Genomic DNA, 12669 nt, shown 5'->3' with positions numbered 1-12669 from the left:
GCGCTTCATCTCACATGACTTCTCATCAAGGTACTCTCTCTTCTTATTTTAATTTGAGCACTCCTCACAATATTATTGTTGGAAATGGTAGTAGCATTCCGATTCGTGGTCATGGTCATGCTTCCCTCCCTCCTTTCACTTTGAATAATGTTCTTCATGCCCCTAATCTCATAAAAAATCTGATTTCTGTCCGCAAATTTACTAGTGATAATTTGGTTTCCATAGAGTTTGATCCGTTTGGTTTTTCTGTGAAGGACCTTCGGACGGGGACAATTCGTATGAGATGTGATAGCTCGGGGGAGCTTTACCCATTCATTTCCACCGCCATACCACCTTCTCCCCCCACCGCCCTTGCTGCCCTATCCTCTACTTTGTGGCATGATCGCCTAGGCCATCCCGGATCTTCCATTTTGAGCTCTCTCAAGAAGAACAATTTTATCCAATGTAATAGGATTTTGAATTCTACTGTTTGTTCCTCTTGTATTTTTGGGAAACATGTGAAACTTCCATTCTACTCTTCTACTACTTGTACTACTTTACCATTTGACATTTTGCATAGTGACATTTGGACCTCTCCTAAATTAAGTAGTGCCGGCCATCATTATTATGTGTTATTTTTGGATGACTACACAAATTTTCTTTGGACTTTTCCTATTGCTCGAAAATCTCATGTGTATCCTCTATTTTTACAATTGAATGCTATTGCTCGTACTCAATTTGATCGTTATGTGAAATGTTTTCAATGTGATAATGGGGGTGAATATGACAATGATTCTTTTCGCAATTTTTGTGTGTCTAATGGAATGGTCTTCCGCTTCTCTTGCCCTCACACATCTTCCCAAAATGGAAAAGCCGAGAGGAAAATCTGTACTATCAATAATATGATACGTACCCTCCTTGCTCATGCCTCTATGCCCCCCTCTTTTTGGCACCATGCTCTTCACATGGCTACTTATCTCCACAATATTCTCCCTACCAAACTTCTTGCCTATGCTTCACCCACTAAAATTCTTTACCAAAAAGATCCTTCTTACTCTCACTTACGTGTGTTCGGTTGCCTTTGCTATCCCCTTCTTCCCTCAACCTCAATTAATAAACTCCAATCTCGTTCCACACCATGTGTGTTCTTGGGTTACCCACCTAACCATCGTGGGTACAAGTGCTATGATATTTCCACCCGAAAAATCATAATCTCGAGTCATGTAGTGTTTGATGAAACTCAATTTCCATTTGCAAAAATAAACACTCCCAAACATACTGATTACGATTTTTTGGATGAAGGCTTACCTCCTGCCTTATTTCATCATCTCCAAAATGCGCCCAGCCCACCTCCTGAGGCCCATAATCCATCTACTCCTCCCTCCTCAACGGCCCAGCCGTTGCAGGCCCACAATCCAACTCCTACTCCCCTTATTTCACCAGTTCACCCTTCCCCCCCTCCTTCTGTGGGCCGCCCATCAGCAGGGCTCAATCAAACTCAAACTCCCTCAAATGAAGCCCAAACTCACTCTCCTATACTCCCTCCTCCTATTTTGGGCCAACCCACTCGCAGACAACCCCCTCCTCCCTTGTCTATTGCCACTAGGAGCTCTCATGGGATTTTTAAGCCCAAACAACTCTTTGATCTCAACTGTCAAATTTCCCCATCTCCCCTACCCCGTAATCCAAATGACGCGCTTTCCGACCCGAATTGGAATAATGCCATGATGGAGGAGTTTAATGCTCTTATTAAAAATAAGACGTGGGAGTTAGTTCCTCGTCCCCCTAATGTCAATGTTATTCCTTGCATTTGGCTTTATAAACATAAAAAGAATGCTAATGGTGTCTTTGAGAGACACAAAGCTCGTCTTGTGGTTAATGGCAGGAATCAACAAGTTGACATTGATTGTGATGAGACATTTAGTCCGGTGGTCAAACCGGCAACTATTCGGGCCGTTCTTAGCATTGCTATCTCCAAGTCTTGGGGCATTCATCAAATGGATGTCAAAAACGCATTCTTGAATGGAGATATCGCCGAAACCGTCTATATGCATCAACCACCCGGTCTTCGTGACAAGGACAACCCGGGTCATGTTTGCCTTCTCAAAAAGACCCTCTACGGCCTCAAGCAAGCCCCTCGGGCGTGGTATCACCGGTTTGCATCCTTTGTATCTACTATTGGTTTCACTCATAGCAAATCGGATAACTCATTGTTTGTCTACTCTAATGGGAAAGACTTGGCCTATATTCTTCTTTATGTCGATGACATCGTCCTCACCTCTTCATCTAATGATCTTCGATTATCTATCATGGCTCGGCTAAGTGCCGAGTTTGCAATGACTGATCTCGGCCCACTTAGCTCCTTTCTTGGCATCTCAGTCACTCGACATTCGGGGGGTATGTTCCTTTCTCAAAAATCTTATGCTGCCGATATCATTGCTCGTGCGAATATGTCATCTTGTAAACCTTCGGCTACTCCTGTCGATACCAAGGCTAAATTGAGCTCCTCTTCCGGCCCTCCCGTGGATGATCCCACTCTTTACCGTAGCTTAGCCGGGGACCTTCAATACTTGACTTTTACTCGGCCGGATATTTCGTACACCGTACAGCAAGTGTGCTTGTATATGCACGATCCTCGCCAAGAACACATGGTTGCCATCCGTCGAATTTTGAAGTATCTTCAGGGCAATATCTCTCTCGGTCTTCATCTTTATCCTTCCTCAACCTCGGGCCTCATTGCTTACTCAGACGCGGATTGGGGGGCTGCCCCGACACGCGTCGGTCCACCTCGGGGTACTGTGTCTTTCTCGGCGACAACCTGATTTCGTGGTCTGCCAAACGGCAGCCTACCCTCTCCAAGAGCAGCGCCGAGGCTAAATATAGGGGGGTGGCTAATGTTGTTACGAAGTCGTGTTGGTTGCGCAACTTACTCCTTGAGCTTCATTGTCCCATCAAGAAAGCCATCGTCGTTTATTGTGACAACGTTAGTGCAGTTTATCTCTCCGGCAACCCGGTTCAACACCAACGAACCAAGCATATCGAAATGGATATTCACTTTGTGCGCGAGAAAGTTGCTCTTGGTCAAGTACGTGTACTCCATGTCCCTTCTCGCTACCAAATTGCTGATATATTCACCAAAGGTCTTCCTCAACTTCTCTTTGATGACTTTCGCAACAGTCTTAGCGTTCACAAACCTCCCGCTTCGACTGCGGGGGTGTATTATATTATTATATTGTGTATATAATTAGGACATTTATTGTAAACCTAGTTTAGCATTTTGTATTCTCTGTATATATACTCTTTGAGGCTAATGAGAATACCGGGGGATTATTTCTTATAATTAGTTAGGCTGCTTCTTCCTTAATTTTTGCATGATGAATATACAATAGTATAAGAAATGAATGAAGCACAAGAAGTTATGGTAAACATGGATGAAGTAGAAGCAGAGCTACAAAGCGAAAGGCGAAAAAACGCCGAGCTTTTGCAAAGGATATCAGCTCTAGAAGCTCAAATACAACATGAAAGAGATAAGAGCTCTTCTACTTCCCTCATGAAAATTAATGTTCAAGTATGTTTTTTCATTTCATTTTTGATTTTTTTTTTATTTTGATTTATTTTAATTTCTTGCCTCTTAAGTGAATTTTTTTTGTATGGAATATATGAAATTATTGGTGGTTAATTCTAAGTTTAATGTGGAATAATATATTCTTCTTAAGTTCATCATTTTTTTATTTTCTATGAAGTATGTAGGAAGCTAAAGGTTGGTAGTGAAGCACTCCAAGTTAATCTTAGGGATTAAATTAAATCGGATTTAAACATTTGATCAAACACACTTTTTATTTCCAAACTTCCCTTTTATTTAGTAAAGATTATTCTACATGTATTGATATACACATATATTGAACAAATTTCTCTAAGATTGTATTGGACTAAAAGCTTCTACATATCCTAGAGAGTGTACATGTGTGTTTTTATCATTGATCGTATGTAGTACGTGAGTAACGAGTCATAAATATTCAAAAAATAATAAAAGTTTGGGGTAAGGTTACGTATATCTAACCCTGGCCTAGAACAATAATCTATTATAGGTGAGGAGCTAGCTAGGTTCTTTTTCTTAGTGATGGAGGTTGCTTGTATTGAATTGGTTTCGATATGTGAAAAAAAAAAATTAATCTCAACTAGATTAAGAAAAATTTGTTGCAATGTACATTACTATGGAGTAATTAATATTATTTCAAGTTACTTAATTTCGATAATTGTGCTAATGTATGTTTTTGGAGTAACCATGAAGCATCTCCTTGCATTAGACAGCTTGATCATCTTTAATCTTACTACTTTATAATTTTTCTTTTGCAGATTAGTAATCCAAATAGTACTGAAGATAGCATGAAACATAAGAGACAAAAGATAGAAAAAAGTGCTGAAAAACTTGATATAAATGACAACAATCTAAGATCTCCAAAAGATTTGAAACATGAGAAGGGTGTTTTAAGTTGGATGTGTATGGATAATGAGACACAATCTTTGCTTTTCGACAAATCTAAAGATGTCGAATCTATGTTGGAATGTAAAGGTCATACAGATGATAGTGATGATAATGAAGATGAATTGTGCACTTATGAAGATGCACAAGATAATGTGAAAATTGTAGATGAAGAAGGTGTAGGCCAAGCCATTGGTAAAGGAATAACGTGTATGAACTCCAAAGAGATAAGTGCGCGAAATAGACTAAATGAGATAGATGTTTCGAGTATGAGTCAAAAATTGGAACAAGATTGGGAAGAAGTGAAGAAAAGTAAAGGATTTAGAAACTTGTCTTTACAAAAGAAGCCTCCTAAAGTTGGTTTTTGCCCCAAAGAAGTAAGGGGAATATTGGAGTCTTGTGTGCTTGATATGAAGAATGCTCAGGCTCATACCATGAGGAAGATCATAGTTTTCGCGTCATTAGGCCTAAGGCATGGGTGTGATGATATGTATGAATTGAACTTCAACCATTTCAGCATTTGAGGAAAGGGGAGCCTTATATATCACAAAGTAATCCAGGGGTAACCAATGAAATAAGTTCTTGTATTATAAATGATTTCTTGTTGTTTGTTGTGCTTCATAACTAGTAAGATGTTAGTTTGGTTGTTTATTTCATGTATTATTACAGGATCATGTTTTATTCGAAAATCCTGGAGTGAGGAGGAAGGTGTTTTACCCCAATCGCCACAACCAAGTGTTATGTCCTGTTCGGATACTAGAGGAGGAACAAGCTATGCGCCCATGTGATGTTACATGTCCATCATGCTTGTTTCTGAGCATCAAATATGGTGGGAGTACAAGAAACATTCCGCAAAATGAGTAAGGCTTCCTTACTATTACTAAGAAATACTTATCTGAACTTATTACACCTTATCATAACTTACATGGAGTTATCAATTTAATCTTGCACGTAACTATATATATAGCTCTATCTTAGCTAATGAAAATACAAATTTACATATGTATATTGTACTTGTGACCTAATATAAGTATGTAACCTTATGTGAGTTGCAAAAGATATGTAAGGCAACGAATGGGACGAAACAAGCTGAAGTCATTTGGTCCACTCATCTGCCTTATGGCGAGGCTAGTCAATGTTAGAACGGGGAGTTTCTTATTCAAGGCACTTGGTATCACACTGCTCTTTATGGCAGGTTTTCCTGATGACATTGTTCAGAGGGAAACTAAGTACAGAAGCTTAGACCTGTTGCAGAAGTACTACAGGTATGTAAATTCAGTCTGTACTCAATGTATAAGGTTCTAACTATAATTATGTCGATTACAATATCGATCTTTTGTATTTGTATTGAACTTAATTACAGAACAGATGAAGATGCAGCAGGGGAGGAGCTTTTCCTTGCAAAATCTTCAGCTTCTAAACTTGTAAGATGATTTCTTTTTAGTTGATTCACGGTATTATACTAGCATTTATTTTGTTTTGACAGCCTATCTATCTTTGGCTCGTAATATGAGACATTTTTGTGTAATTTCCTTAGGCTAGTCCTGAATTTGAGAAGATTAATACAAAGACAACAAAAAGATCAAAAGAAAAGCAGCAGCAAACTGCAAGTTCTGCAAGGAATGGAAACTCACAAAGGCCTTCACAAGCAACATGCACAATACCTCATGTCAAGCCTAAAGCAGCATTTCAGACTATGCCATCATCAAATCATACAATCTTCAACTCCCTGCAACCTAATATATTTTACAATCAACATCCTTTATGTCCGAACGGTCCGATGTTGTTCCCACCTCGGCCAGCTAATGGAATGCCACCTTTGATGTATTGGCCTGTGGTTCAGAATGCATATCCTACTTGCCCTCACCCGGCTTCAACTTATGAATGTCGGTCTTTAGATGGAATTTATCGGAGCCATTACATGCCAGTCCATCCATGGCCTTGTTATAGCCAAGGACTAAGAACACGCGTTGATGTTGATTCAAACGAAGCTGTCATTACAGAGTCTGCTAGCAGTACTGAGCATAAGTAAACTCTAGTCAGGTTGCATTGTGCAAAGACTTTTCTATGTTGCCGCCTTTACCCACCATTGTCCACTGATATAATGCATTTGCACCCTTTTTTTTTCTTTTTTATTGGAGGAACAGAAAAGAAAAAGAAAATTTTATTTCTTGATATTATAAAATAAATAAAATTTGGCTCTTATTGGTTCATTTTCTTAAAATGAAAACTTCAGTAGTGAGATTACTAATTTACTATGCATAAACACCAATAGCAACATAATTTTAATAGTGACTTATTTTGGACTATATATAGTACACTTTGTTATGATCAACTGCAAGAAGAATAATAACAACTAAGATATAAGTAGTACTAATTCTAATCTACTATGTATTTCAACTTGTCTTCGACTCTGCAGTGTTTACCAACTTCAACTGCAGACCTTTTAATTGTTCTGAAAATCTTTGCAACACCTGTTTAGTCTCTCCAAGTGCTGCTTCCATAGCGCGAAATCTTTTCTCTGCTTCATCAGCTGTGATTTGCAGCTGTTTTATTGTTTCTGATAATGGTGCATTATCTTCTCCTTCCTTTGTGAATTGCTTGTTTTTGTAATCTGGTGTACTTTGAGCACTCAACCAGGTTTGTTCCACTTTCATTGTATCATCATAATACTCCTCAATCTTATTAGACTTAAGCAGCTGTAAAATCTCCGGATCATTCCATGGTCCTTTATCGCTTAACATACATCCACCATGATCAGAACACAAGCATTCTCCACCAAGGAAACTTGGCAAGTTACTTGGATCGATAGCCTCAACGAGTTTACTTCTGAAGTTAGTCCCTAAAACCTGCACATATTCTTTTATTAGTCCTGATGCATTGAAAACACGTTTCAGAATTATTATTTTTTTGAACAATAATTTAATTTCCTGTAAAGTTAGCATTATTTTGCTTCTTTACCTATTTGAAAAGAACAATTTTTTTAAGGACCAAATAAACAAGCACCTGTATCTTTGCAGCAGTATGTGCATCAAGAAAAGTCTTCAGAGCCTTCCAAAGAGCGCGAAAACCAGACCCTGCATTGACAATGTAAAGGCTGTTCAGAGTATCAGGATAGTAATTGCTGTCAATCTTCTGAAACTCCAAGAACAGATATCTTGCTTGTTTGGAGAAGCTAGAGATTCCAATCCCTTTCACATCTAGAATAGCTGTGGTTGAACCAATTCGCTTCCCTGCAGAAACTGTACAAGCAGGGTACCTCAATCGCGCTGTTTTTTCCTGCTCATACACATGATGCTTCACCAGCCTATCAAGAGTTGTTCTCTGAAGAAGTCCCTCAAGGTCTAACATCCCCATCCTCTCAATATACACTGGCCTCCCACTTCTATCCACGCCGTGATAACCATGAGGATAAAACTTATGAACATCTTTGTATTCCTCAAACTTAAACTCTTTAGCAATCGCGTCAACCCCAAACTCCTCCCTCCATTTTAGATGATTGAGAAATGATTCTTTAGCTTTTGAGATATCATAGTCTTTTGTATGCAAAAACCTCAATAAAGTATGATAATCATATGGCTTCCTATCTGCTATAACCTGCCTGTCCTGCTCTTGAAGCAGTGCTTCGCGTAACTGTTGTACAGCTTGATCATCATTAGGATCATGTACATCCTCTATCTCATCACCTTTGTTCCTCCAAACTTTTTTCCCTAAAATTTGTAACACCTTAAAAGACGAAGACATTTTCTAGGACTAAAACTAATACAACAACTCGTGGATCGCGCTCTTAGAATATCTAAACAATTTCTTAACCATAAGTAACATAATTTTTTTTGCCTTACATGGTCCGCATAGAATATTTTGTGTTACCTAAATAGAGTATGTCTTCTTAGATTAACCTACCTACAGATTCCTGAAACCTTTTCCATACAATCCATAGTTGAAATCAAGTGCAAATGCTTTTTAAAGAGAAAAATCAGAGAATCTATGTTGCTGCTTACTAAAGGAATGTATGTTACACCTTACATAGTTACATGCATCATAACATTCATGTTGTCATGTGGCCTGATAGTAGTAAAACAGAAGCTGTAAACCGGACTTGCTGTACTAGCCGAATCGGCCCGGCTAGCTTGGGCCTGATTGCATCTTTCCTCATTGGAAGTTTAAACCAAGCTAGGCCCATGAACTTAAGGCAAAATGTGTGTTAGTTGAAGAGTTGTTAGTCTCTTTAAATGGCTTTATCACTGTTTTATTCATAATACGGAGTAATCTTTAAACTTATTAACCTTTATATAGTCTCAATGACATACTTGAAAGTACTAAATTCTTATATCCATGATAATTCATGTTCAAAACCTTAACTTATTTGTGGGACATATTTGGGTTACCAACTTACCATTATCAAGTCTCTTTTTAAAAGTTTTCATCTTTTCATCTTTCACTAATTTCAAGGGCAAATCAATTCATTAGGGCGCCAAAATTACCTTGAAATTGACGACTATAAATCAAATTAAAGTTCATGTATCTTTATAAAACAATTTATCACTACATTAACTTAAACAAAAAAAATAAAATAAAAAGAGGTTCATACATCTACACTTCATTAACTTAAACAAAAAAATCACCATGAATAACAAAAAAAAAAAAAAAAGATTTTAGATTAATACAAGTAACCTGCAATTCTATTTAATATATTAGTTTATTAGAAAGAGTGTTTAGAAAATTTATTGTTTAGCTAAGCATCATTAACTCCATTGCCCTCAAATAACCTACAAAATCATTAGTTTAATTTGGAAACAAGATATGAATAATTGGATCCTTACCTACTCTAGTATCATATTGGAATCTTTTTCTTACAATATGTCCCACTATACATATAAATATATAATATAAGGTTATGCATGTGCTATGATTTTATGGTCCACTATATATTATAATTTGCTACATTCTACATTTTTCTGAAATTGACTTTTTCTATGTAACACTCCCTTTAATTTTTGGGCCATTCCAAGTTGTAATTATACAATCAAGTATATGATATTCACATAACACAAGCCACCGACACTAATAAAGTAATAATGGATAAGGATTTAAGGAATGTAAATGATTTCTTTTTACCCTACTTGCTGCTTCACTATCAAATACAAGTACAATCATTATTGGCTTAGGTTGTACTCAGTAAAAAGAGTTTTTACTGTGCTATTAGAAATCTAAATGAGCCGAGTCAAGTTTGAGTATTACTCGATCTATTCATGGTTAAAATTAGTTAATATACAGAATAGTTAGATTTGAGCTTCTGAAGTTAAATAATCAACCAATTGAACTCTAAATTATCTTCAAAATGAAAAGAATAAAAAATTATTTACTCTTTAAATCTTTATTTATCAACATAATAAATCACGATGAATTACAATGATATAGAATGATAAAGTAATTTGAACTAGTAAATTAAATATTACGAGAAGTAATTATACATGACTAGAGTAATACGGTCAATATATTATGGCATTTAAAAAAAGAAGGGAGATACATTAATTGACAATTCCCTCACATCTTACAAAGAAAACACCACTTTTACTAACAGTCTAACATGCATATTGCACTCATTACATGAAACATGAAAGCAAAGAAGCTTACAATATGATGGTATATGCAATCATTAAGATAACTATACCATTATATATAGAACTAAAATGATAAGAACACCATTTTATTCTAATACTTAATATAATTAGCACGTACATATTAGTAACATTAATTAATCCATGCATAACAAGGATTAATATTTAGTTGTTGATGATGATGATCTATTGAAGCTTGTTTACAACACTGCATTGCTTCCTAATCTCACCCTTAGAGCCAGTAAGTGGGTTATTCTCAGACAAAATGGTTAGGGCCCTTGAAAACTCCTTAAAGAAGTAGTCTTGGTTTTTAGCCATTTTAACCACATATGGTCTAGTCCTCTTGTCTGTGGCTAGTTGATGGTCCACAATGAGTAAACCCTTGCTGTCCAATATGTTCCGGTAGTAGTTGTTGTCGAAAATCATAGGGGTACCACGGTCATTTCTCACGTATTGGACCGCCTTTGGGTCTGGGATCGGGTCATAACACTTCTTTAGCATGTGGGGTACGTGGTCCGGGTTCAAGTTTGGGTCGACTTCCGGGTACAGCCTGTGGACCAGCTTTGTACAATGGGTTCTGCCCACACTATGAGCTCCTGTTGAAGGTTAAATTGAATAATTATTAACTACCAACTTTAGTTGGCTTTCTAATTTTTTTGGTTAAGGTTCACTATCTAAGCATTAATTATTTTTATTAGGGTTTTGGCCCTTGTGGGTCCATAATTACACCTTAATTTTCCAAAAGAAAGTACTTAATCAATGGTTGTGATTAAGAAGTTAATTAATCAAAGTAATTAGTAGTACTCTATATATAATCATTAGACAAATTTGGTAAATAGATTGAAATCTTGGAAGAGAAGGTCAAAAAAAAAACTTTGTTGGATGTCACTTACAAGACTCAAAAGTAAAGTTTATTTGAGTGGAATATATATTCAAAAGTAAAATGAAACTTGAGTAGATCAAAGAAGAATATTAAATTGAATTGCTTGAACACTTTGTGATGGTATCTTTGGATAATTGAAAATGGGATGATGAGATTCATGTGATAAACCCCACATATATAGTTACTTTGCTTTAATTTGTCTATATGCATATTGAAAACTACTTTTGTTTTCAAAATTGGTGAGATTATATTTGAAATAATACATGTTTCAAGTAATTTGTCATAAATTAAAGAATATCTACTGATGTAAATGAGATTTAAAATCTGCGTATAAGTAGATCATTTAAAAATTTAATGTTATAACAACCAACTAAACTACGTCTCATAAAATTATTTCATGTATGATCATAATAAAATTATTTCATGTATATGAGAACGGTCGTACGTATAAGCATATATTAAGATGTATGTATAGTGGTAAGGACAAGCATGTAAACAAGAAATGATGAATAAAGTTACCTAGCAAAGCAACAACTCCTTTAGAGTCAATTCCAATGGACTTAAACCTATCAAGTACCATACTCATGCTCTCATTGTGGTCTGGGAGATATTGCTCCAATATCTCTGCTCTGCTCCTTCTTCCATCCCTCCTTCCTGTTTTCAAAGGAATGTGGGGTCCTCCTAACTAGAAAAATAAACCTTCATCTATAATGTATGCGTTAATTAACACGACTACAAGATTATTGGTACGTACTTCTTTTGTTCCATATTAGCTGTCATTTTGCTATTCGAAAAATAAACCTTCATCTATAATGTCTCAAAATATTTTGGTAAATGTTACGGAGTACTTCTTACAATATTATAATACGGTCATGTTGATGTATGCAACTATAAATTCATTCATTATCTTTATAAATATAATTCGTGTTTGAGAGAAATTTATTCGAAAATATGTGTATTAATAGATGATGGAACTATATATAGATTAAAAATTAACTAAGTTATATGGTAAATATTCCTTTAGAAAATTAATTTGCTTTTAGGAGTTTTAGCCTTTATTTCATCAATTTCCTGCAGTTACCATCAGCTTTGGATCCCACCTTACTAACTTTGAATTTTCTTGTTATTATGTTTTTAAATTATTGGGTTATTATAATGTTGCTTGTTTTGGGAGTTATGGATTGATGGACAGATGGGTTTATGCATTCATATGAAATTTATACAAACAATAAGTTAGAATCTAGTGAATTGTGAACAATTGATATTAAAAACAAGTTGGTATAATAATTTGGACTTTTAACAAGTACCCAGAAATGCAGTATATAATTTGTTCACAAGTTGCCTAAAATACATTTATTTAATCATGCTTAAAAAAACAATGCAATCAGACATATACACCATAAATTTTGGCATGTCACTAAACTTAGCCATTGATAAATGAGGACAATAACAGAATGCAACCAAATATAATGAGGAATTCAAAGCTATAGTCCTTATTCTAATCATAGTGAATAGTGAATAGTGAAATCATTATCCCTAGTGATTCTTTTACTTTAGTTCGTATAGTATTCAATTGGCCAGACCTAACAAACTGATCCAACCCGAACAAACTTCTAATTGAATTATCTGATTAATAACTTGAGCCGATATCAACACAACACAACCTAACCTAACCTAACCTAACCTACATTTAATTGATTTTT

At 35.9% G+C, this 12669-nt stretch overlaps 3 protein-coding genes across 3 annotated transcripts; 1 reads left to right on the top strand and 2 right to left on the bottom strand.

Moving 5' to 3' along the window:
• The first annotated feature begins 3376 nt into the window (after nt 1-3376).
• Nucleotides 3377-6664, top strand: LOC110731160. Its single transcript, XM_021910991.1, has 6 exons — nt 3377-3547; nt 4336-4911; nt 5132-5322; nt 5521-5727; nt 5826-5886; nt 6000-6664. The coding sequence occupies exons 1-6, from the start codon at nt 3377-3379 to the stop codon at nt 6492-6494; spliced, it is 1701 nt and encodes a 566-aa protein (XP_021766683.1). The 3' UTR covers nt 6495-6664.
• A 78-nt stretch (nt 6665-6742) lies between these two features.
• On the bottom strand, nt 6743-9422 carry LOC110731334 (phosphatidylinositol/phosphatidylcholine transfer protein SFH11-like). Its single transcript, XM_021911184.1, has 2 exons — nt 7469-9422; nt 6743-7311 (listed from the first exon to the last, which is right to left on the bottom strand). The coding sequence occupies exons 1-2, from the start codon at nt 8204-8206 to the stop codon at nt 6859-6861; spliced, it is 1191 nt and encodes a 396-aa protein (XP_021766876.1). The 5' UTR covers nt 8207-9422; the 3' UTR covers nt 6743-6858.
• Nucleotides 9423-10196: 774 nt separating this feature from the next.
• LOC110731159 (peroxidase 42-like) lies at nt 10197-11773 on the bottom strand. Its single transcript, XM_021910990.1, has 3 exons — nt 11768-11773; nt 11486-11651; nt 10197-10679 (listed from the first exon to the last, which is right to left on the bottom strand). Exons 1-3 carry the CDS (start codon nt 11771-11773, stop codon nt 10270-10272), a joined length of 582 nt encoding a protein of 193 aa, XP_021766682.1. The 3' UTR covers nt 10197-10269.
• Between the last annotated feature and the right edge of the window lie 896 nt (nt 11774-12669).

The sequence above is a fragment of the Chenopodium quinoa genome, unplaced genomic scaffold, assembly GCF_001683475.1.
Source record: "Chenopodium quinoa cultivar QQ74 unplaced genomic scaffold, ASM168347v1, whole genome shotgun sequence".
Taxonomy (NCBI): Eukaryota; Viridiplantae; Streptophyta; class Magnoliopsida; order Caryophyllales; family Amaranthaceae; genus Chenopodium; species Chenopodium quinoa.
The sequence above is the reverse complement of the archived record's forward strand: the minus strand, read 5'-3'. Positions and strand labels throughout refer to the sequence as shown.

Excerpts from the sequence above, each read along its gene's own strand:
- LOC110731160 (XM_021910991.1), top strand. The coding sequence starts at position 3,377 with ATGAATGAAGCACAAGAAGTTATGGTAAACATGGATGAAGTAGAAGCA. Across the intron at positions 5,728-5,825 it reads CTGTTGCAGAAGTACTACAG|AACAGATGAAGATGCAGCAG; the intron begins GTATGTAAATTC and ends ACTTAATTACAG. Across the intron at positions 5,887-5,999 it reads AATCTTCAGCTTCTAAACTT|GCTAGTCCTGAATTTGAGAA; the intron begins GTAAGATGATTT and ends TAATTTCCTTAG.
- LOC110731159 (XM_021910990.1), bottom strand. Across the intron at positions 10,680-11,485 it reads AGGAGTTGTTGCTTTGCTAG|GAGCTCATAGTGTGGGCAGA; the intron begins GTAACTTTATTC and ends AACCTTCAACAG.
- LOC110731334 (XM_021911184.1), bottom strand. The coding sequence starts at position 8,206 with ATGTCTTCGTCTTTTAAGGTGTTACAAATTTTAGGGAAAAAAGTTTGG. Across the intron at positions 7,312-7,468 it reads ATACTGCTGCAAAGATACAG|GTTTTAGGGACTAACTTCAG; the intron begins GTGCTTGTTTAT and ends GAATATGTGCAG.